The sequence below is a fragment of the Peromyscus leucopus genome, chromosome 10, assembly GCF_004664715.2.
Source record: "Peromyscus leucopus breed LL Stock chromosome 10, UCI_PerLeu_2.1, whole genome shotgun sequence".
In the NCBI taxonomy this organism is placed as follows: domain Eukaryota; kingdom Metazoa; phylum Chordata; class Mammalia; order Rodentia; family Cricetidae; genus Peromyscus; species Peromyscus leucopus.
In genome coordinates this window covers 58001299-58027904 of record NC_051071.1, presented here as the reverse complement: position 1 = coordinate 58027904, position 26606 = coordinate 58001299, and the positions used below count along the sequence as shown (strand labels likewise).

Below are 26606 nucleotides of genomic sequence, written 5' to 3'. Positions count from 1 at the left end.
TGTAAAACCTGCTCTTAATTTGTTCATCAGGGAAATCCAAAAGACTTCAAATATAGAGAATTGCCATTGTACTTGGTTGCTTCCCTGAACATTAAATGAAGCCTCTACTTTTTGAAGATAGCCCACAGTGTGACATATTTACTTGGAGGTATCAAGCCAGACCTGAGCTAGAAAGTCTCCTTCCTAATGACTAGCTCTCATAATATCCAAAGCTGCTATGCAAGCTGCTAAGGAAGAAAAGAAATAAAAATTCTACCCACATGTAGAGCCTTCAAATACATCAGTAACCTTCTAGCAAGATTCCACGAATACTACTTTAGTGGTAACTTTCATCATAGTTGTAACTAACAGCTGTCTAGTTGGACTTAAGGTCTTCTCAACAGGAGACAATTCATTATTTGGACTGTAAAACTCACCAGCTACCCATGACTGGAGAGGAGAAACATTTAGATTGAGTCATGAGTCATCAAATTCGGGAAGCAATCATAGCCAGGGTGAAGGCTGATGCACTTAGGCTGTTCATTAAGAACACCCAGGACTTGAGAGGACAACACATGGATCCTAAAATGCCAAGATCAAGGTTTCTACCAGCCAGCTTTGCTTACTTTGTGAGATCCATAAATTTAATTGATCAAAACACTGTACCATACACAAATAACACAATTTTACCCTGTTATAATCCATAGACACAGCATGGAGTAACTTACAGACTGTCTTTGGCAACCAGTGTCACATGGTTCATACATAATATTATCTATATAGTCTCAGTTCTCTTTTACTCTATTCCTTTTTCTTCTTCTATCTTATAGAAGATCAAATCATAATTAGACATTGCAATTTGGATATAGAAGTTGGGAATGTTGTTGTGTGTCAAATGTTTGTCATTGTCACTAAAATATGTCATTAATTTTTATGTTCCTCTGTAAATCCATCCACATCAGTATCCTCAAATCTATTCTCCCAAGCCACATTTCCTAGGCTCAGATGTCATAGAGATAACTGTTTGACACTCAGCATCAGATACTGCCTTGCTGGCTTTCCTCTTTCCTCAATGTGCATAGCTGGATTTCTTCTAGTGCATATATTATTCATCAAGGACTATGAGGTCATAAACCATACATCCATTTCCTTTCATTCAGGTCCCTTTATACGTCTATTTCCATCTTTGTGGCTTCTCTTATACACTCAAAGCTCTGAGGCTCATCTTATTTTTCACCTTCCTGCTTATAGTTGGCAGCTCCTGACAGCTACCAGATGCTGACAGTACCCTTTACACATTGCTTGTCATTAACTTAAGAGAGATCGTTATTCACATCTTTAGCTTGCACATTTGTGCCATCTCTCTTCTCCAACTTTGCCTCTCATACTAAGGGGAATAATTTTCTCTCGTTAATGCAAAACCTCTTTAATACTGTAATTTCTCTTCCCTGAAACATTTTAATTGGATGTTTGTAATATCTGAAATTTATGTCATTTGTGTAGTGAATAAATGCATGACTGATGCATTATAAGAGTAAAATAAAATCTTAAATTTTGTTTTGTAAATTTTTTTTATAATAACACATATAAGATAGGACCATGATAATAACATAATTTGAGAAGTTCACTCCAAAATGGAAATGCATGACCTTTGTTTAAAAAAAAAAAGTCAGCACCACAATCTGAGAGAGCAGAAACAAAAAAAAAAATTAAATCAAGCGCAGGACTTTTCTAAGAATGGGATCTTATATTCTGCACAAGTTGCATGCCCAGGAACTTGACCCTGTGTATGTGTTTCAGACAGGTGTCAGAGGGAAACAATTGTATTGATTTATTTATATGTTGAAGTATCTATATAATATAGTGTATGCAGAGGTTTCTGTCCTGCCAGAAACTTCCAAATACCTGGCAGCTGCTTCCCAATTACCACACACAAGCTGATGTTAATAATAAATGATCGGCTGCTAGCTCAGGCTTATTACTAACTAGCTTTTACACTTAAATTAACCCATAATTAGTGATTTCTGATCCTACCCTTCCTCTTCCCAGCATTTTTAGTTTTGTTGCCCTGCCTACAGTTCCTGCCTGGCTAGTGGCCAATCTACATTTTATTAAACCAATTTGAGTGACAAATCTATACAATGTACAAGAGTATTATTTCACAGCAATAGAGTTAATAAATACCACTTAAGAAATTGAATGGTATACAAAATAAAGTGGAATAAATATGTGAATTGATGCACTTTCACTGTGCTTTGACATAGAACATACAGTAAAAGGAAATACATAGTTAATAAGAATCTATGTTTATTCTCAAGTCTATTATCCATTGTGGTACAATGTAAGGGTTTAGTGTGAAGATTCAGAAATCAGGCTACTTGGGTTTTAAAAGCAGGCTTTGTCTACCACAGTAGGTGTGAGTCTTGGTAATTTTTCAGTTTGCCACAGTACGTGTGGGTCTTTGGTAATGTTTCAGTTTACTGGGCGTCACTCTAAACACCATAAGAACGTTACAAAGAATCTTTGGTATAGACTTGATATGTAAATTATTCTATCTCAAGCCCTTTAAAGAACACCCAGAGCAGTAAAAATTTTAAGCTTTCTTTAAAAGTCTGTGTATTAAAATTCTTTTATTGAAAAGGGATGCTTTCTTGTTTCAAAATTATATGCATAGATTGCTCCTTTGTAAATTAATGCCTCTTATTAGATGGGAAATGTTTCTTTATATTGTTCATGTGGAATTACAATTTTACAATGACATTAAGCCCCTGATGGTGGAAATAATTGATGTCCTTAATTTTTTAATTTAAATTTGAATATCTAAATCCTGTTTAATTGATGAATTTTGTTAATTAGGTTACAGTTCATAGGTTACATAATTTTAGAATCCAATTCATTTGAACCTTAGCATTTCAAGCAGGTATAAAGAAATTTAATGACCAAGTTTTTTGGAATTAATACAATATAGAAAATCAAGTTATTTGCTTTTGCTTTTTTATGTTATTAAGTATTAAGGATATATATATATGAATACGGGTCACATTTATTTCTGATGGTGAACAGTTTCTTTTCTTTATTTTATAGAAAGATAGATTGATTTGTAAGCTAAACAATTATTCTTGTGTGCAAACTACGAATCTCAGCCATCCTGAAATGAATCCGAAGTATTAGTTTAATCATCAAATTTAGAATATCAAATAATATGCCTGCACTATTGTCAGTGTTAATGATAAATTTGTTCAACTAATTTACTTTAGATGGCTTTTAAGAAGTTATTCATAATGAACAATATAACCCTTCAAAAGAAATTCTAACCAAGCATGCCTTCTAAAGAGGAATGCACAAGTACTTCTAGGCATAACATCTGTGAGTTGTGAAGATTGCTTGGAAAGTGTGAGGTGACACCGTCACGATCACTCACTTCCTAACCACACCTTGTGCTCAGACTCTTTCCTCCCTTGCAGATTTCACTGTTTAAATCTATGTCCAATTTCTTCTTTTCATATTAGACAGCATTACCGAAGTCTTCACTAACATCTACGTGACCAGTTTTGGCCCTGTCTCAGATACAGATATGGTGAGTTTGTGTGATTGTTTTTCAAATATCAAATATGTTTCTTAACCAATTGGAAACTGGTGGTAATTTAGAGTCAGTATGTATCATTATTGTCTTTATATATTTCACGTCTGGGCACATGAGAAAAAAATTTGAGGATGTGTTTCTGTTTTTTTTCTGTGGAACACATCTCCTGCTAGGAAGTTTAAATGAGCTCATTATACACATCTTCTGTTTTTCTCCCCTAAAGTACCTACCTAGATGTGATGTTGCATTCAATTACAATTTATGTAAAACAATTATATTATTGGTGATGTTTTTCTGGAATGAAGGCATTTGCTCAACTTCCATATGACTGATGGGTTTCATAGGCAGTTGCTTCTCACCAGTTAGTGGTATTACATGAAGATGTCCTCATGTCATAGAGGAAAGTGGTTGCCTTGTTGTACAGTCTGCACACACAAGAAGCACATGTAAACCAAGCCGAAGAAAACTACAGTGTTGAAATTACTAGATTTTGTTGAATTGATGGTATTTGTATTTCTTTAAATGAGATATATATTAAAGAGAAACTGGTGGGGTAAGATAAATTCTTAATAATGTGTAAAAATGTTAGAAAGCATCCCTCCATTTCTATGGCTAACTACAGTGCTCTGTAATAGAACATTTTCTTGAAATAATGTTTTCTCATTATTGCCATGTCATATTATGCCATATCTTCCAACTGATAAATGCCTTGATTCTCCCCCCTACCCAAAGTGGACCTCTCTTGTCCCATGCTACCTCTCTGTCAACTAGAAGGCTCACAATCAATGAGAATGCCTTTCATTCCTCAGGCATTCTCTACTGAAGACCCTAACACATTAAGTTCCAGGGAATGAAAATCAGAAGGGATGGCTTTGTTGGTTTTGTGTCCAGTCCTTCCACCTTGTCATCTCTTCCCATTTTATTATGATCTCTCTGCCTTCTGGGAGTGAACAGAAGTACCACCTTTACAATCATTTGCTTTCTCTCCCATCAGAACGAGCCTTCTACATCAATTAATTTCTTCTATGACCAGAATGGTGGACAGGGTGACAGGTTGTGAGGCTGAGGGAAGAACGTCACTTTTGGGCAAGCTGTTGACACAAAATAGTGCAGTCTTTCAAATTCTTTCAAAGTGACAATTGAAAGACTTCTTTTTCTACAATAGGAGAGAGACACAGGGACAATTTTGGAGCAACAGGAAAACATGCTGTAGAACCTAAGCTTCCTCTGTCCATCAATTACCTGCTTTAGTTTTTATTGCTTGATTTTTTCCCTTCACTGTTAGGGACTGACTTCAGAGCTCTACTGCTCAACTACTGTGCCTGAGCTCCTGACCTGAAATATTAATCTGTCATGATCAATGAAAGTGGACAGGACCTTGAAATGATGTCACATACCTATGTAGTAGCAATACATAACCCAAATCTCATAGGCTGGTTGTAAAATGAGTTTGTGTTAAAAATACTTCTTGTTTTAGTGAGGCTACCTTTAGTAAATGTCTACAAATTTTAGATATGTAAATAAATAATTAAATTCTATGTAGAGAAAACAGGGAAAGGGAAAATTTTATGAAGTACTATATTGAAAAGCCAGTAGCATAATATGCATATGATGTGTGTATAATGGTTACTCTTGGTGTCGTACTACTAGCTAAAATACAAAGACAAATTCTATGAAATGACCAGATATCAATAATTCTACAATGTTTACAATTACTGTATTATGAATATAAGAAGTAAGTTATTGTAATGAAAGTTTTGATTTTTTTTTTTTTTTTTTTTTTTTTTTTTCGAGACAGGGTTTCTCTGAGTAGTTTTGCGCCTTTCCTGGAACTCACTTGGTAGCCCAGGCTGGCCTCGAACTCACAGCGATCCGCCTGGCTCTGCCTCCCGAGTGCTGGGATTAAAGGCGTGCGCCACCACCGCCCGGCTCAAGTTTTGATTTTTTTAAAGGGGATATTTTTTACCTAAAAATCTCACAAATGAATAACATATATATTTATAATCAATTTCTAATAGCTTATGTTTTGTGCTTGGGGATTTTTAGGAAAAAATACTCAGGGTCAAAGGCGAGTATGGTAGCATTCACATGTGTCATCAGTACTTCCAACATGGAGATAAGAAGGTCCCCAACTCAAGGCCATTCTGGGCCCCACACAGTGTGAGTCTCTGTTTCTAAAGTGAACCAGAGAGGTGGGTGAGGGATGGAAGGAGGAAAGTAAGAGAGAAAGGAAAGCACAATTGTATTATTTCTGGCAAACTCTGTGAAAGTGTTTTTGTAAAATAGTAGTGATAATATATTTTATTACTCTTTCACTTCTACTGAGATAATCAAAAAATTACTCTTAAGTATATAACCATGAAGAACAGACCGATTTTTAAATGAATCTGAATTTCACTTGAAATATTTTGGTCTCATCAATGAATAGAACCCAAGAACATTTATTGAAAAAACTATTTAGTATGATTAAAATGTACTCTTATTTGGTGAAATCCTTGCTTGTTACAATAACTATTAAAATGTGCTCACATTTCCAACTGCATTTAATTTAGATTGATTTGAGTGTACTTATACTTTATAACATTTAAAGAAAATATCAGTTTTATTTTTAGTTTTCTTTGTGTATTTGAGGGCACACATGTACTAAGGCTGTGTGTGTGTGTGTGTGTGTGTGTGTGTGTCTGTGTTCTTATGTATTTTTATGATACTTATGGAAATATTTTGCAAAATGAAATTGTCATTTACAAACTCCCTGAAAGGCTGTCCTTTAGTGCTTCTATTCTCAAACAATCTCATATATTTTCTTCATAAGATTTCTTTTTTTATTATTATTATTTTTTGGTTTTTCGAGACAGGGTTTCTCTGTGTAGCTTTGTGCCTTTCCTGGAACTCACTTGGTAGTCCAGGCTGGCCTCGAACTCACAGAAATCTGCATGCCTCCGCCTCCCGAGTGCTGGGATTAAAGGCGTGTGCCACCACCGCCCGGCTCTTCATAAGATTTCTAACTTTGTGTTTTCATTTGTATATTTGGTTCACTAATAGTCACAATTAACTTCTTTGGAGGAAGTATTATTAATCACAAAACCAAAAATGGCAATGTACTATATCGTCAGTGTCCACAATAGAAATATCAATGAGCATATTACTCAAAGTAAGGGACAAACTTACTGGGATCTCACCCACAGACAAGAACTACAGGCAAAGAGCTGCAGACTGTTGGGATCCCAGTGATCAGTGCTGTTACTGGTTGTCCAATCCTGAGTGGTCAGCCTTGAAATTATAGACACACTATCAACAAAATAAATGTATAGCAGGCTTTGTATTTGCATACACACATGCCTACACAAACATATTTGTGTACATATATATGTGTGTGTGTGTAACAACGATAACCACGGACACTAAAAGAGGCTATTGTTAATGTATGTTAGGCATATGGGAGATGTTGAAGAGAGAGTACATGAGAGGGGCTGGATGGAGGAGAGGGAAGCGGAAAGTGATGGAATTCTATTTCAATTCCAAACATAATTTTTTTAAAGTATCTATATTAGGAATATGAGCAGGACAATAAACACAAAACATTATTGACTATTAAAAGGTTTATTAGGCATTGAAAGGGCTAAAATAGCACTGAGAGCAAAGAAATAGATAACAACAGAATGCAGAAGCAATTTGAACCAGGGAATGAAGGAGGACACTTTAGGATCTGCGATTGGTATGTAAAATGAATAGAAAATTTCTTAGATATTCCAATAAAACATTTATGTTATGTGAAAAAAAAAAAAAAAAGAATTCACTTGTCCAAGGCAGTGAGCTCAGATTTTAGTGAGGAACGTTCAGCAGCTTCAGAAAGCCAAAGGTGAAGCTGAGGAAGAAACGTGTGAGGGGATGTGTGTTTCCTAGGACTACCTTTCCTGGTGACTGAAAACTCATAGCATGCCAGTCCTAGAAGCATTGCCCGAGAGGAATCAATACAGGACAGGGAGAAAAGCTTCTTCCTCTTGCAATGCATTGGAGTGTCCCTCCAGATACCTCACTTGACTAGACCTGATACCACATGGCTAAGAAGAGTGATGCTGACATTTTCCATCTTCTAATCCAATTCAGGGAAAGGGGGTATGTTTATAGGTGAGACAAAAAATATGGAGCACTGGAACACGTAGGAAAATATGATAGAAAGATGATTTAGAGTGAGGGACAAGATCTATACTTGTCTAGATCTAGGGAAGACGTATGAAATTAGAGGAAATTTATTTTGAAATCATATGCATACATATACATACAAATGTCCATGTCTATCTGTATCTATATATAAGTATATTAAACATACATAGAAGTAATATAGCTCACATTAACACACAAACTTACATTCCAAGTGTGCTAGAGGAGATTAATCTGATGTAAAAGAAATTGGAAATGTTGTCAATATAATATTCATGCATGAAATTCTCAAAAAAATAATTTAAAAACCAGGAAGCAATAGAAATATAAAAGAAAATCCTCATCAACTTTGTGATGAGAAATGACTTGGCTCTCATGATGACAAGATGAAATGTTTCATTCCTGATTGATACTTATTTTTCAAATAAGTTATAAAAATATTGAGGGCAAGTCTAGACTTTTGTTTAGTGAAGACTTGAGGTAATCTAAACAGACATGCCCCAAAAGGGAAGGAATAACACACACATTTTATTACCTATAAGTAAAGGAGGATATGGGAGCATATGGTTCTTGTCTCCTAGAAGCAATTTGTTAATAAGAAAAAATAAGGAAGACATTTTCCTTCCTTTTAGTAGTGTAACTGCAATTCTTTCAGTGAGCTACATAATCTGTAGCAAAAACTAAACCCTTAAGTTCTCCTGTTCAGGTAAGTGATGTAGATTTGTTTTGACATTAGCTTGAGAGGAAATAGCAGCATAGCACAAGAATTAAAGACCAAATAAAAAAACACCCATGCATGCATACACATAATACATATGTACATGGACATATAGACACATGCTCACACTTGGCTATCAAAACCTCATTAACAAGCATGATTGTCCAAAGAGAGTTGTGCATTTGAGTTATAGTTAATGATTCTAATTACAGTGTCTGCATTTAAGTTAAAAATCTTTAACTTCAGTATTAAAAAATTAATGAGTAATAAGGTAATTAAGCTTTAGAAAGTCCTGGTAGCTAACAACGGGCAAAGATTTCAGTAGGTGTGCACACTACAGCAATTTCTCCCACACTTGACCCACCCCCATGTGTTTGCATATAAAGAAATATGTCCTTTCTATAAAAGACATAGAAAATGTCTTCTTTTGTATTTGTGAACATTTCACTGCATATGTATGTTTTTCTGCAGTAGCAGTACAGCTACAAATATTGCACTCATGCCTATAAAAAGATCCACAGTTCAAGCAGTTGCTCCTTGCTCAGTGGTAGTGCTATAGCTTGAGCATTGGAAATTTTAAGTAGAATTGTCTGTTCTCATCCTTGGTATTACTAACAAATTAGGCAGACAGGTAAGTGTGACCTTGACATACATATTAATTACATTGAGCTACTTGGGTCATAATTTTTCTTCCTCTCTGGAAATTCAAAATACATTATCTCAGAAATCTAAGAAGCCAATGCAATGTTGTGTAGTTCAGAAGTACAGAGAGATGTAAGCTAGTAGTCTAAGTGGAAAATTCACATGGGACTTCCTTGTTATCCTTCCTCACACTGTCATTTGTCAATATAGTTGGTTTAGGGAACTTGGCATGCAATGTATATCAGAAGTGAAGTGATTATGTTTGCCCATTTTAAAATTTGTATTTAAAAATTAGTTTCAGGCTAATTATTGAGCCATTGGAATGTGAAGGCTACTTTCACACATCAGATATTTTCAAGCCCCATACAAGAATGTATAGAAACGCTTCACAAAATGAGATTAATAAACACGTTATTAGGATGTTCTGAAGATTGTTAAATAGTTGTCTTCTGGGTTCGTCTAAAAAAGTGATGTGTATTAGGTAAAAAGTGTAATACATCTGTAGACTTAGATTCTGTTTGGTCCTTGGATTCTATAGCAGGTATCAGGTGAGGGGAGAAGGAAAAATGAGCTAAAAAGAGACTTTTTCAGGCAAGGTGCGACTGTCAGCTGGGTTGGGACAGGTTGGGACAGTAGTGCTAAAGGAGAAATATGCCAGTTATTTAAAACATATCTATGTATGCATCTGATGACTTGTTGACCTATTGGACACAGACGTTGAAGAAAAAAATAAGAGTGAAGGTTTGGGGACTAGGTAACATTTCCAGAAAAGAGGATAAGTGAAGAGCCCACCCATTACCTTTTTGGGGGCAGGGAGAATTGTGTAAATTTGGAACATCAGTATCAAATGTCCTGGTTTCCTAGAGACAGAGTGATATTTCTCAACCTCCACATTCTGTTGTAAAATTATAACTAAATAATTATGATTTCTTATATTAGAGTGATTTTTAAACTAAAATTTGCATGGACTGGAGAGATAGATTATCAATTAAGAGTGCTTATTGCTCTTGCACAAGACTCAGTTTTGATTCCCAGTACTCATGTTGAGAGGTTCATAAATGCCAGAAAACTCTAGCTCCAGGGGATCTGACACCCTCTTCTGGTCTCCACAAGAATTTATAGACAGGTGGCAGACACACAAACACACAGAGACGAAGACACATAGGACACACATACAAATTTAAATACAAAATGTTCATCTTTACAGCAAAACTTGAATTTAACCTGAGTGAAAAGGTTAGATTCTAAACACAAATAAGTGAATAGAAATTCAGAGAGTGGATGCTTGATTCCTAGACTGCAAGTCTGGAGGTGTCTTTCTGTTTAGGCAAGTAATCCAGAAATTGAATGTGTAGATTAAGAAGAATAAATCTTATCCATTGCTGTCAACACCCGTCCAATTTCCAGGGCATACCTTGCAGATAGCCTGGCAGACATGAGATGATCTCAGATCCCACAGTGGGATTCCAACAGTAGCAACAACAAGAAGAAGATGCGGCTTAAAGAATATCCGTAGAGGACAGTATTGCAAAAGTAGTGAGATGAAAACTATCTCCTTTCCTAAGGCAAAGCTGAGGGAAAAATTACTTAAATATGTCATTAGATTAAGAACCAGGAGGTGTTTGCTGATGGTGGCAAAAGCAGCCAGATTGCAGTGGGCAGGGGCATGTGGGAAGTGAGGAAGTGGAGAAAGAGTGGAGGCAAGGTTTTTAAGCAGCATGGCTGAGAAGGAGGTGCTGCAGAGGGCAGCCGTTATAAGGCATTATACCTCTCAGTGAGGCTTTTATTTTTAAAGATGGCATTGAACTTCTCACTGTTCTCCGAGCATGCCATTATCACTAACAGCTTGCTGCCCTTGTACATAATTCCTCCCATACTTGTTATACTGATCTACTGCTTTGCCAACTGGATTTTTTTTTTTTTTATGTAGTCAAGGCTACACTCAAATTTAATTTTCTCTAGTGCTTTTTTTGCTGTCTTTCAAATAGCAAATCTTTCCTTGTACTTCACTTTGTAGTTTTCTTACGTGTGTGTGTGTGTGTGTGTGTGTGTGTGTGTGTGTGTGTGTGTGTATGGTATGAGTGTGGGTGACTTTGTATCCTGGAATGTAAAGATCATTGTCTTGGCATAGTTGTGTTTATATAATTTGATAGAATTAATAAGCAGATAATGTGCCCCTGACAAACTTGGGACGAGAGGTATGTAAATAGAACAAGGGTCTGCCCTCAAATGAATCACAGTAAAATGAGTGAGGGTGCTAAAACTAACTAATTTTAAAAGAGCATGATAATGGTTTTATCAAAAAAGTTATAAATAAGCACGGTAGTAAAGGGATTATAGAGAAAACATCTAGAATTCTCAATGGTTTGTAGGAAAGGAAGTTTAGCTGAGGAGGGCAAAAAGTCCTCTAGTTGAAGAATGAATAATCCTTTAGCACAAATTGATAGTGAAATGTGAAGTTCACTACCACAAGAGCTGTGAATATTCAGGAGAGCGGGGCTGGGAAAGTATTAATAGTCTGGCTAGGAAGGCTGCTGTAGCTAAGTGAGCCCCAGAGCTGTGTTCTTGTGCTATCCTTGACACCTCTGGCTCCTACAGTACTCCCTCCCCTTCTTCAGCATGATGGCCTGAGCTCCTCCTCATTTTTGGTTGCATCTGCTCTGAGCACTTACTGGACAAAACCTCCCTGATGACAATTATGCTAGGCTCCAGTCTATGAGTACAGCAGAATACCATTAGCAATTACATCATTGACTTTTTTCTTTTTTGGCCAGTCATGTTTGGTTCTATCCTACATTTCTGGGCTATTCAGTTTCTGGTTACTGGCTCTCTATGCAGTATCAGATAGGAGCTCCCTCTTTAAGCATTGGTCTTAGGTTGGACCAGTCGTTGCTTGGCCACTCCCACTTACCAAAACACATCTTACAGGCAGGACAAATTATAGTTCAAAAGTTTTGTGGTTGGGTTGGTATCCAAGTCCTTCCAATGGAAAGCTTGCCTGGTTAGAGATGATAACCAGTCCAGGCTCCATATCTCCCATTACTAGAGTCTTTGCTAGGATTACTCTAGTAGATTCCATGGAGTTTCCATTGCAATAGGTTTCTACCTCACTCCCCAAATGCCCTGCAATTCCAGTCTCTCCCAGGACTCTCTCCCTTCATCACTTTCCCTTACCAGATTCCTCTGGTTCTCATTCCCACCTGCACCCAGTTCATCACCAAAACCTATTCTATTTTCTCTTCCCTGGTATTCTATTTTCTCTTCCATGGGTCTCCCCTTGAGCCCTCCTTCTACTTAGCTTCTCTGGGACTGTGGATTGAAGCATGCTCATCCCTCACTTAACAGCTAATATTCACTTCTGAGTGAGTACATACAATGTTTGTCTTTCTCGATCTGGCATACCCCACTCAGGATGTTTTTTTTTTTTCTAGTTCCACTCATTTACCTGCAAATTTCCTGATGTCATTTTTCTAATAGCTCTGTAATACTCCACTGTGTAAATGTAAATGTGCTACATTTTGTTTATCCATTCTTCAGTTGAGGGACATTAGTTTCCAATTACTGACAATTGTGTATAAAGCTGCTACTAAAATAGTTGAGCAAATGTTTTTGAGGAAGGATGGAGCATCCTTTAGGTATATGACCAGGAGTGGGTCTTGAGGTAGATTGATTCCTGATTTTCTATGAAACTGTTCTATTGATTCCCAAGCGGCTGTACTAGTTTGCACTCCCACTAGCAATGGAGGAGTGTTCACCTTGCTCCACATCCTTGCCAGCATCAGCTGTCCCTTGTGGTTTTTCATCTTAGCCTTTCTGACAGGTGTAGGATGAAATCTCAAAGTCCTTTTGATTTGCATTTCATTAATGCCTAATGATGTTGAACATTTCTTTAAGTGGCCATTGGAGAGTCCTGTTAAGAATTCTGTTTAGATTTGTACACCATCTTTAAATGGATTAATTTTTTTAATGTCTATTTTCTTGAGTTCTTTATATATTTTGAATATGAGCCCTCTGTTGGATGTGGAGTTGGTGAAAATCTTTTGCCATCCTGTGCATTGCCATTTTGTACTGTTAGCTCTGTCCTCTCCTTACAGAAGCTTGCTAGCTTCATGAGGTCTCATTTATTAATTGTTTATGCTAGTGACTGTGCTACCAGTATTCTGTTCAGAAACTCGTCTCCTGTGCCAATGCATTCAAGGATACTCTTCTTTTTATCTTCTATCAGATTCAGTGTATCAAGATGTGTGCTGAGGTCTTTGATCCAATTAGACTTGAGTTTTGTGCAGAGTGATATAGTTCTATTTGTAGCCTTTAATGTGCTCACATCTGGTTAGACCAGCTCCATATATTGAAGATGCTTTCTTTGTCCATTGTTTATTTCTGGCTTCATTATCAAAAATCAGGTGTCCATAGATGTGTGGGTTTACTTCTGAGTCTTTGATTATGTTCCATTTAACAACTTGTCTGTTTTTATTCTAATTCTCTGTGTTTTGTATTACTATAGCTCTGTAGTACAGCTTGAAATAGGGATAGTGATACGTCTGTAAGTTCTTTTATTGTACAGGATTGTTTTAGCTGTCTTGGGTTTTTGTTTTTCCATAAAAAGTTGAGTATTGTTCTTTCAAGGTCTTTAAAGAATTGTATTGGAGTTTTGATGGGGGTTGCACTGAATCTGTAGATTGCTTTTGGTAAGATGGCTATTTTTAACCTATTAATCCTATGGAATCATCAACCTGGAGTCCTTTTCATCTTCTGATATCTTCTTTAGTTTTTTTTTAAGATTTTAAATTATTGCTATACAAGTCTTCCACTTGCTTGATTAGAGTTACCCTGAGATATTCTTTGTGGCTATTATGGAAAGTTTTATTTCTCTGATTTCTTTCTCAGCCTGTTTGTCATAGGAGGGCTACTGATATTTTTGAGTTAATTTTGTAGCCACTTCATTGAAGGTGTTTATCAGCTGTAGGAGCTCCCTGGTAGAATTTCTATGATCGCTTATGTATACTATCATAACATTTGTGAATAGAGATACTTTTACTTCCTCCTTTCAATTTGTATCACTTTGATCTCTGTTAATTGTCTTACTACTCCAGCTAGAATATCAATTACTATGTTGAATAGATATGGAGAGAGTGGTCAGCCTATCTTGTTACTAATTTTAGGCTTGATGTAAATTGCCTTTATTATGTTTATGTATGTTCCTTGTAACCTTAATTTCTCCAAGACATTTATCATGAAGGCATGTTGGATTTTATAAAAGGCCTTTTAAGCATCTAATGAAATAAACCCAATCTTTTTTTCTTTCAATTTGTTTATATGGTGGATCACACTGATAGATTTTCTTATGTGGAGCCATCCCTGAATTTCTGAGATGAAGCCTACTTGATAATTGTGGATGATCTTTTTGAAGTGTTCTTGGATCTGCAAGTATTTTATTAAGCATTTTCCATCTATGTTCATGAAGGAAAATGGTCCGTAATTCTCTTTCTTTGTTGAATCTTTGTATGGTTTGGGTATGAAGGTGACTGTGGCATCATAAAAGGAATTTGGTAATGTTCCTTCTGTTTCTATTTTGTGGAAAAATTTGAGGAGTGTTGGTATTAGCTCTTCTTTTAAAGTATGGTAGAATTCTGAGCTAAAACTATCTGGCCCTGGGATTTTTTTTGGGGAGGGGGTGGTTTGTGTGTGTGGGTGGGAGATTTAACTGCTTCTATTTCCTTAAGGGGTGTAGATCTGTTTTCATTGTTTATCTGATCTGGATTTTACTTTAGTAACTGGTATCTCTGGAAAGAAAATTGTACATTACTTTTAGGTTTTCTAATTTTGTGGAGTATAGGTTTTTACAGTATGTCCTAGTGGTTCTTTAATTCTTTCAATTTCCTCGGTGTCTATTGTTATATCCTTCTTTTATTTTATTTTTTGTTGATTTGGATAGTCTCTCTATATCTTTCAGTTAGTTTGGATAAGGGTTTATCTATCATGTTAGTTTGCTCAGAGAACCAACTCTTTGATTCATTGATTCTTTGTATTGTTCTCATTGTTCCTATTTCACTGATTTCAGCACTCAGTTTGATTATTTCCCACTGTCTACTCTCCTTGGGTGTGTTAGCTTCTTTTCCTTCTAGAGCTTTTAGGTGCCTTGTTAAGTTGCAAGTGTGAGAGCTCACCAATTTCTTTACTTAGGCATTTGGTGCTATGAACTTTCCTCTTAGTGCTGCTTTCATTGTGTGCTGTCAGTTTGGGTATGTTGTGCATTCATTTTCATTGAATTCTAGGAAGTCTTTAATTTCCTTCTTTATTTCTGTCTTGATCCAGTCATTATTCGGTAGAGAGATGTTCAGTTTCCATGAGGTTTTTTGTGTTTGCAGACTTTCTCTTTTTTTTTCTGTTGTTGAAATCCAGCTTTAATCTGTGTTAGTCTGATAGGATGCAGGGGGTTATTTCAATTTTCTATTTGTTGAGACTTGCTTTGTGACTGAGTGATCAATTTTGGAGAAATTTCTGTGAGGTTCTGAGAAGAAGGTATATTGTTTTGTGTTTTGGTGAAATGTTCTGTGGACATCTGTTAGGTCCGTTCATTGGATAACTTCTGTTAGTTCCCTTATTAATCTGTTCAGTTTTGTCTGGATGACCTGTGAGAGTAGGGTGTTGAAGTCTCCCACTATTAATGTGAGGCTTGATGTGTGATTTAAGATTTAGTAGTGTTTCTTTTACAAACTTGATTGCCCTTGTGTTTGCAGCATAGATGTTCAGAATTGAGATGGTATCTTTCTATTGATGAGTATGAAGTGTACTTTTCCATCTCCTTTGATTAATTTTGGTTGGCGATACATTTTGTTACCATTAGAATGGCTACACCAGCTTGCTTCTTGGGTCCATTTGCTTGGAAGATCTTTTTCTAATCCTTTATTCTGAGGTGTGAAGGGCTTGATGTTGAGGTGTGTTTCTTGTATGCAGCAGAAGGTTGGGTCCTGTTTTGTATTCATTCTGTTAGCCTGTGTCTTTTTGTTGGAGAATTGAGAACATTGACATTGAGAGCTATTAATGACCAATGATTGTTAATTTCTGTTATCTTGTTGATGGTGGTAGTGTGTGTGTGTGTGTGTGTGTGTGTGTGTGTGTGTGTGTGTGTGTTTCCCTTCTTTGTGTTTTGCTGGTGTGAGAATATTTATTGCCTGTGTTTTCATGGGTGTAGTTAATCATCTTGGGTTAGAGTTTTCCTTCTAGTAACTTCTATAGGGCTGATTTTGTGGATAGATATTGTTTAAATTTGACTTTGTCATAGAATATCTTGTTTTCTTCATCTATGATGATCTCTAGTAGTCTGTGTTGGTATCTGTGGTCTCTTAACATCTGTCCACACCCTTCTGGCTTTTAAAGTCTTCATTGATAAGTCAGGTGTAATTCTAATAGGTCTGCCTTTGTATGTTACTTGGCCTTTTTTTATCCTTGCAGCTTTTTTTCTCCCCTTGCAGCTTTTAATATTCTTTCTTTGTTCTGTATACTTAGTGGGTTTTTTTTTTTTTTTTTTTGCTGTTGTTGTTGCTGTTTTTTATTATTTGACAAGGGAATTTTCTTTTTCTGATCTAATCTATTTGGTATTCTGTAAGCTTCTTTTGCCTTTATAGACATGTCCTTCTTTAGGTTAGGAAAATTTTCTTCTAAGATTTTGTTAAAAATATTTTCTGGGCCTTTGAGCAGGGATTCTTCTCTTTCTTCTGTTCTTATTATTCTTAGCTTTGGACATTCAAAGTATCCCAGATTCCCTGGAAATTTTGTGTTAGGAGATTTTGAGATTTAATGTTTTCTTTAGCCTATGCATCTGGTGCTTCTATGGTATCTTCAATGCCCAAGTTTCTCTCATATTCCATCTCTTGTATTTTGTTGGTGATGCTTTCATCTCTAGTTTTTGTTAGCTTACTTAGATTTTCCATTTCTAGAATTCTCTCAGTTTGCATAATCCTTATTGCTTCTATTTCCAGGGCCTTGAGCAGTTCTATTTGTTTCCTTCCACTGTTTGTTTCTTGGTTTCCTTTAAGGGATTGATTCATTTTCTCCAAATATTTATGGCTTTTTGGCTTTCTTTGAGGGATTTATTTATTCCCCCTAATTGTGGTGTGTGTGTGTGTGTGTGTGTGTGTGTGTGTGTGTGTGTGTTTTCTTGCATTTCTTTAAGGTATTTTTTCATTTCCTAAATCATCATCCTCCTAAAGTTGGTTTTAAGTTCATTTTCTGGTGTCTCAGCTGTGCTGGAATAGTCATGTTTGATGTAGTGGGATAGTTGGGCTCTGGTGCTGACATATTGCCTTGACTGTTGTGGATTATGTTCTTACACTGGCATATAGGCATCTAGGTTTCATATGCTTAGGTCTAGGTGCTGATTTCTGAGTGTGTCTTTGTTGGATAGGTGTTTTGTTCCTTGGTTTGTTTCCTCTTTGGTCTTCTAGCCTTTGTGGTCTGGATTTCTGGCAGCCTGCCTGACTTCTGGGCCAGCAGGTATTTCCTTCCAAGTTGGAGGCTTCTAGCTGTTAACTTGGCCTTTGTTCCAGCAGTAGGACTTTACTCAAGTTGGGGGGTTAGGACATGGTAATGATGAAGGGAATGGGGATGGAGAGAGTATGTGGGTGGGGGTCTCTGAGAGAGTGGAGGAAGTTCATGAGTAGGCAGTCTATCTGAAGTTCTAATGGCAGATCTGGTCTCTGGTCCAGCAGTGAGTCTGCCTAAGTTTACCTCTCTGTTCTTCTGGCTGGTGTGGCCTGAACTTATTCTTCAGATTCCTGTGGTCTGCACCTGTTCTGACTGGCATGGCCTGCTCTTGATTAATGGGTATTTGCACAAGCTGTGGCAGAGGCACAGCAGTGGGGATGGGCAGTCAACTGATTTTGTCCTTACAATCAATGCCATTTGTATTATAGACCCCTTTTATATAAATATTGGGCATTCATGGGACTTCTCTTATTTTTTTAATTGCAGTTAATGTAAACTCTACATGGCTGGTTATCTGATGGCATTTTGTTACGGCATCTATGGAGCCAGTCCTTAGTCCTTGGCCATTTGTTGCTGCTTTTGTTTTTCAGTCGACAGTTTTTCTCTGTTTTGAAAGAGTGGATAACATCTTAAAGGAGATCTGTGCCAGTGTGCCTTCCCCCGATATCCAACTCTTTCCCAGAGACTTTTCCATATATTATTTCCTTTCATCTTTCTAAGAATTTTGGCAGGTTGGTTCTATTACTATCACACTTGCCAAAATTCAAATGAAATAAAAACAGATTAAATAATCTGTTCACCAGAAATTTCCATAATCTGCCTAATTTAAGAAGCAATTCTTAGCATACATTTTGTATTATGTACCACTATTTTAACTTTTGATCTTGTAATTGAGTTTGTTTGGGGTGTGCAAAGAAGATATTTTTTTTCTTGATGCATATACTTATAGTTTCTTTGTGGGGAACTCAATCCTGTTTTCCACATGGCTGTACTAATTTTGACCCTCACCGTTACTGTGCAAGAAAGAGCTCCTCTTCTTTATGCCTAAGCCAATATTGAACTGTTTTCTTTTTTATTCCCTTTTTCATAAAAGTAAAATCTTTTTTATATAAGTAAAATCACATATCTTTGTGATTTTCATTTTCCTTGTGATGAGTGATATCAAACCACTTTTGATATATGTGTAAGCTACTTTTAATGTTTTATTTAAAAAGTTCAACATTTAGGATTTTGAGTCATTTATTTAAATTGTATTGTTCTGTTACTGAGTTATGTTTCTCTCAATATATACATTTTTCAACTTTTTAAATGTGTTTTTAGTTTCTCTTGGTTAGTTTTGCTTTTGTTACTTAGATATTTGGTATACACATTCTTAAATATTTGATAATAAAGGAAATCTATAAGAAGACCACTCTCCAACAGTTATTTTATTTTTCTAGAAACTTTGCAATTTCAGGTTTTATGTTCAGATCTGACATCTCTTTTGAGTTCATTTTCATGTTGTGTGGAAGAGAAGGACCCATTTCATTTTTGTGAACCAGGATTTCCAGTTTCCCCAACACTGAGAAGCAGAAAATATGAAAGAGACATTTTATTCAGAGATAATAACACTCAAGTCTCAGTATTTATTCCTGTAATTTCCCATAGTCCATTAATTTTCCATATCTGTGACCATTGTCCCTTTATTGGTCTATGAAAAGGGGGTATTTCACTGTATATCCTGACTCAAAAGGGAGTGGGTATATATGACATAATGAAAATATAATATTTGGAAGCATACTGTTTGAAGTGAAATTTAGAATTTTAGGAATTTGAATTTTGATGCTGAAACATTTCTCATCAAGTGATAGAGATAATTTGAATATTTAATAAAATAATTACAAATTTTAAATGACATAAATTATTTCAGGATGATTTGCTATCCCTTCATTCTATTCATAAGCGATTTTTGAATACTTTTGTTAGGTACGCTTTAATAATATACTGTAAGAATATAACTGTACTGTATCACTCTCCCATTAATTATTTAAATTTCCTGACCATTAACTGCAAAGGGAAATTCCAATTATTTCATCTCCACATTGTTAAAATGACTGTGTTATTTTTTAAAGTTTCTGTTTGATTGAAAATGCTTGTGTACAAGACTTTACAATCTTATACCAATTGGTTTTATTGATATTCTGTTGATCTTAAATGTCCTACCTTTTGAGATGTTTGTGATATTAATACTTTAAGTCTGTTGGTTAACTCCCTTCAAATACAAACTCATGAGTCTGAGGCTAAATATTCTTGTTTATTTTAGGTTTATTTTCAGTTATTATATATCACCTTCATTAACCACATTTTCCTTGATTGTAGGAGAAATACAATGATTGGAATTTACTCTGCAGAAGTTAGCCTTTATTAGCAAAAGAAGGGGAATAATTAAATAAATTTAGTACTTTTAAATACACTTACTAGTTTCAAGTAAATGAGAAATCATTCAGGGATCAGTCCTACAATTTGGTTATGTTTTAGTGAGTAGATATAATTTTTCAGAAATTGGCTATGAGCATTGACTTATATTTAATGCAATTCAGCGCTAAAGAATATGCCATCTTTGCTAAGTTAATGGGTCCTTGAAATTGTGTTTATGTAGCAGGCTGTGCAGAAGAGAGCGATTTCCTTGTTTGCAGGACAAATTATGGAAATAACACTAAAGAAGTTTGCTGTGTAAATGGAGAATTTTAGTGTTTTTAAAAATATCACATGTAGACAGCATATTTGTTTGGGTTCTACCCATAAAACGCTTAGAAAGAAGGTATTTATTTACTTTATTATCACATCTAAAAAAAAGATAAAAATGATTGAGTGTGTGTGTGTGTGTGTGTGTGTGGTTTTTTTTTTTTTTTTTTTTTTTTTTTTTTTTTTTCCATTAAGGATTTCCCTCTAAACCCTGAGCTGTACCGACCTTCAGTTCTGCATCGTTACTCAATCATCAATTACATTTCTCTTTTATTTAAATTGTAGGTGTGCTAAAAATATGTATGTCCTTTTTGTTTCCTTTCTTCTGAACCATGCTTTTGTTGTGTACTCTCAACAGTGGCTGCTGGCTCCTGAATTGTGATGCGCATTTGTAACACCTATCCACCAATTTTAGATGTTTGTCTTCACATTCCAGATGCTTAGACTTTAAAATGACTTGCTACTTGCAATGGTTTTGTTTTGTTTTTTTCATTAAACAGTGTTCAAAAGTAAGCTTAGCTATATTTTGAATAACTATTAGAAATATACACTTACAAATTTTGGAGATAGTTTATCATTTTTATGTGTCCAATGAAGGCACAGAATGGCATATATTTCTATTTTCCACTTGTTCTATGCAATTTATTAATATTTCATTTTACTATGTCATAATTTTAGTTTGTTAAGAGCATTTTCCCACTTAATTCAAGCTAGTTTAATCAAAACTCATCTAACTTGGCATTCTCACAGTCCACTGAAAGGAAGCACACTACTCAACCATGCTCAGTTATATCTCTATGGATGAACTTAAAAACACAATCAGAATATGTTAATTGGTACAGGAAAACTGCCAGTTTTGTCTTACGTAAGATACACTATGCTTTACGTTTGGCAAAGCTTTATATGAATCTTTATATAAAGATTTATATATAGCTTTATGAAAATCGTTATATATATAAAGATTTATATATATGTATATATACTTTATATGTAAATATATATAGAGATTGATGCTTTATAAGAATGAAAATTCTAATTTTCATACAACATATAAATGATATGTTTATTACAATTCATATACCACCATTTTCAGTGGATTACCTTCTGCTTACAGGATTGCTTTTTATTTAGATATAGTTTTTTTGCTTCAAGTGACACATACCTAATTAGAATTTGATGCATCTCTAGGCTTAGATAATGTAAATTTCATTTAGGTTTCAGATGTGCTCAAATTATTCATTGAAAAGCATCTTTTCAGTTTTTTTCCACATAGTGTTAGTATCTTCTGTTACGAAGACTGAATCCCAGCCCTAGATTTTTACATACTTTTGTGTCTTTCACACTTAAGTATACAGTCATCCCCCAAAGAAAAGAGTCATCTCTAACCCTACTTGTAAGCCAGCTCAAGTGGGTAACTTACTTCTGCTGGGAAACATTTCATGAGCTCATGAGCAATAGCTTGAACGTGTGTGTGTGTGTGTGTGTGTGTGTGTGTGTGTGTGTGTGTGTGTGTGTTCTTGTCATTGTTCTGAAAGAGTAAGTTTATGACCCATAATTCCTGAAGGAGGATGAGAAATGGTGAAACACTTCAAGCTAAGCTGAGCTACTCCTGTGTTCCTATGGGATGGTAGTCTTGTGAGTGATTATCTGATCCAAAAAGGCAAACCCACCTAAGATCAACCTGAGCCCAGGATAGATAAACCATACTCCTTCATGATTGTGGCACCTATAACAAATGGCTATTCTTTTAAGCTACAGAATTTTCTCTACTCTCTAATCCTAAGATTTCCTTATGTTTTAACACTATTTGACATTGTTGATATTTTTGTGCTTCTCAACTCTTCTGGAAGTTTAAATATTATTTCTATACTTTGAATGCACACACCCCCCCACACCCACATAAATGTGCCTTTTATGATTCCTTTTCTGTAATACTCTCTCTTATTTGTTTTCACCATTCACTCATAAAGACTCTATATATTTTCTCTTCTAGTCTCATCACTTCATGTCTCCATTAAAACAATATAGCATGGGGGCATGCCCAACACTAATGTAACAATAAATGTAAGTAGACAGAATTATTGTAGATTATAGAGATGGCTAGATTCTACAACAAAATCTTTCTCCTAAAATCTTTAGTACATTATAAATTCTTATTAGTCTCATATCAACTGTAGTAGGATGAGAAAATGATAAAACATAAATATGGTAAAACAATACATTTATAAATACAAATATATAGTCATAATATTTACAATGTAAAACTGAGAAAAGCCAAAATGGAAACTACCAAATATTTTTAAATGAACAGTAACAAAATTATTCTTTATGTCTCACACACACAGTAAATGGATGTATGAAAATCCTAAATGTGAAAAGGAGAGGTAGTTCATTTTTACAGCAATATTATGAATACATACATGATGTTTTATATATCTTTGTTATTTATTTTAGAGTAATATATTTTGTCCTGCTATATAACATAGATGCTGTATAATATAGAATATGTAAAGTGCATCTGTACCTTTATAAGACACAATCAACATAAAAAGAAACTAATTAAATGAAATGAAGGCACAATTAATAAAATATCAAAGTATTTTAAAAGACAGGTGGAATTTATTAGTTCAAAAATTTACAGACATCTGTCTGGTAGTACTCTGAATCATTTATACTAGTCATGTAACTAGCTCTCATAACTTTGCATGGGAGGGTTGAAAAAGAATGTTCACAGTGAGATTGTGACATTGACCAACTGGAAATGGAGAAAACATTTAAGGGCAAGGAAAGATACCTATATTGTGAAATAATATTCTAATACAGTGACTTATGCCAATAAAAATGAACCCAAGTGTTATATAGAATATAAATAATTACTGTCAGTGATATAGCTAAGAATGCCATTTATATCAGTATTTAAATTGTGATGACATATATTTTACATTTGTAAGCACATGAATGAAACTGATAAGTGCCAAATTCATGAAAAACAGTTCTTCAGGGATCAGAGGAGGTTAACTGAGAATGAATAAACAAAGGAGTGAGGTTTGAATGTTCTTTTGGATAATAGTTACAAGGTGTTTGTAACATTATTAATTAATTAAGTTTTTGTGTGCTAGATAGATGAGAAAAGAGAGAGAGAGAGCTCATGTGCAGGTCAGAGCACAATTTGCAAGAATTGCTTTGTTGTTTTTAACATGTGAGCTACTGAAACCTAACTGGTTAATATCTTCCTGGACAGCAAGTATCCATTCTCACTGAGTCAACTCAACATCTTTGTAATGTTTTTTAGACATTTTTATGTCTGGAAGCAAAATAATGTAAAGTATATGTGAATGCCCCATCCCATTCTGGAAAACTTGTAAGATTCTTGGAAGTCAAACTAGCAAACATACACTAGTGATTGACATTGTCTTCCAATATTGCAATGCTTTGTACAGGAGCAAAGAGATTTGCTTCAGTTCCAAGTGATCAAAGAAAAATAAAGCTCAGGCTGAGTTTGTCCTTTTGGGGAAATGGCAGGGAATGTGGGCTGTTAACATTGCCTAAAATGTAACCAATTCGCCTGGTGGGAGCAGGTGTAGTGTATTGAATATAAATGGCCCTCATAGAATAATGTGTTTGAAAGCTTGTCCCATAGGGAGTGGAACTATTCGGGGGCCTTGATGGAAGAAGTGTGTCACTGTGGGGGAAGGCTTTGAGGTTTTGTGTGTTCAAGCTATGCCCAATGGCACACGGTCTCCTTCTGCTGCTTGTGGATCAAGATGCAGAACTCTCAGCTCCTTCTCCACTGCCATGTCTGCCTGCATGCTGCCATGCTTCTTGCCATGACCATGGTGAATTAAATCTCTGAAATTGGGGGCTAGCCCCAATTAAATGTTTCCCTTTATAAGAGCTTCAATGGTCATGGTGTCTCTTCATAGAAATAGAAACACAAACTAAGACAGAACTAGGTTCCAGGGACTGGGATATTACTTTGATAGGCCTGACTGTGCTTTCTTTTTAGAGAAATATGGATTTTGAAATAAATACTGAATTAGAAAAGCAGTAGAATGCTTTAAGCAAGGCTTAATTGTCCATACTAGTAAGAACATGGATGACTATAATGCTAAGGGTGATTTAAACTGTAGGGTCCTGGCTCAAGAGGTTTCAGAGGTGAAGAATTTTAATATGTGGCCTAAAGACTCTTCCTATGCTATTTTGGCAGAGAATGTACCTGATTTTTGCCCTTATCTGAAGCTGCCTGAGGCTAAAATGAAGCATTTTGGATTAATTGCATTGGCTAACAAAATTCTCAAAACAGCCTAGTATTGCCTCTGTCATCTCACTGTTAGTGTTTACTCTAATGAAAGTTTATAAAGAAAATGAGCAAGCCGAGTAAGGAAAAGCATAAAATGTAAAATTTGAGGAGAAAAGGAGCACCTTGAAGTGGAATGGAGTTAATTCATGTGTTCAACCAATTTTAAAAAAATGGTAAAAGGAGTGTGGTGACCTCAGGACAAGATCCTACCCAGCTAAATTTCTAACTTCTGAAAAGGAATTAAAGAAAAGTTTAGAGCTGGGAATGTTGTTGCAGGCCTTTAATCGCAGCACTCAAAAGGCAGAGGCTTGGCAAATCTCTAAGTTCAAGACCAATGAGTTCTAGGACAGTCAAGCTTAGGTGAAAAGGAAGCCACCAAAGACAAAAAAACTGGTGAAGATGTAATTGCATGAGGAGGCCATGTTCTAACCTCAGCAAGCAGCAGAACTCAGCAGCTTTGGCCATGTGTTTCTGGTTTTAGAAGTAAGGATACAAGAAAAGGGTTGTGGAATCTCCCTCTGTGGCCAAGGAGAGCCACTGAGGCTAGGAATGTACCTGGGGTGTCCCTTCATGGAAGCCTAGAATAGCCATTCTGTGAAGCTGTGAAGATGAAGCCTGGTCTGCTTTAGAGACCCCAAGATGTTAGAGATGCTGGAGTTGCGGGTACCTGCTGAGGAAAGCAGCTAACAAGAAGTGTAACCAGCCCATAAGAAAGAAGTGTGTTGTGGTCAACAGAGCTGAAAGGAGTGGAGATCTGAAGAGGATTTTGACATCGGACATGGAGATGGAGATGCAGAGTTTGGAGTTTACACAGCTGGTTTTCGGTCTTTCGTTGGTTCAGTATTTCCTCACTTGCTCCTTTCCTGCTGCAGGATGTTCTGTATGTTAAATGTGTTGCCCTGATTGGTTAATAAATGAAACACTGATTGGCCAGTAGCCAGGCAGGAAGTATAGGCAGGACAAGGAGAGAAGAGAATTCTGGGAACAGAGAGACGCTGCCTGCTGTCACCATGAGAAGATGTTAAGATACTGGTAAGCCACGAGCCACGTGGCAACTTAGAGATTAATATAAATGGGTTGATTTAAGATATAAGAACAGTTAGCAAAGAAGCCTGCCATGGCTCATATAGTTTATAAGTAATATAAGTCTCTGCGTGTTTACTTGGTTGAGTCTGAGCAGCTGCGGGACTGGTGGGTGAGAGAGATTTGTCCTGACCATGGGCCAGGCAGGACTGGAGAAAACTCTAGCTATACTTTCCCTATGTTTTGGAATGTTAATGTGTAGATGTAACTGTCTTGTTAAATAAGAAACACAGAGCCATTGCAAAGATGAAAGCCCAAGAGGTCAGAGCTAAGAGCTAAAAACCTTACCCTTCACTGCTGCTGCTGTCCTCCTCAGCAAGAGAACTACTTCCTGTCTGTCTGTCTTCTTATAGACTTTCTTTTCTGCCTTCTCATTAGTTATAAACCCAACCACATGACCTCCTCATCACTGCCCATCTGTACAGACCTCCAGGTCTTCTATCGTTGGTATTGAGATTAAAGGTGTGTGTCTCCATGCTGGCTGTATCCTTGAACACAGAGAGATCTGCCTGGCTCTGCTTCCCAAGTGCTGGGATTAAAGGTGTGCGCCACCACCACTCAGCTTTTGCTATGGCTTACTATTAGCTCTGACCTCCAAGCAGCTTTATTTATTAACGTACAAATAAAATCACATTTCAGTACAAATAAAATATCACCATATTAATGTATATTCTGTGCCGTTCTATGTTGGAAATATATGGATCTTCTTTTTGATTTTGATTTTACAAAGAATACAGTTAAGAAATTGAATGCTTGGCCAATATGCTTTATTGAGAGGTATGCCCTTGTTGGAGGAAGAGTATCACTGTGGGGGTGGACTTTTAGATCTTATGTGCTCAAGCATTGTCCAGTCTTGCATATAGTCTCCTGCTGCCTGGAGGAGAATCAAGATGTAGAACTCTCAGCTCCTTCTACAGTACCATTTCAGT

General features: G+C 36.0%; 1 protein-coding gene across 4 annotated transcripts in view; it reads left to right on the top strand.

The window, feature by feature from the left end:
- The window catches only part of Gabra2 (gamma-aminobutyric acid type A receptor subunit alpha2), a 138175-nt gene that overhangs the window by 56054 nt on the left and 55515 nt on the right, over positions 1-26606 (top strand). For all 4 annotated transcript variants that reach the window (XM_028862333.2, XM_028862400.2, XM_028862260.2 and 1 more), the window contains exon 4: positions 3489-3556. In XM_028862333.2, the coding sequence (XP_028718166.1) occupies positions 3489-3556 (68 nt within the window). The remainder of the gene's footprint in view (positions 1-3488; positions 3557-26606) is intronic.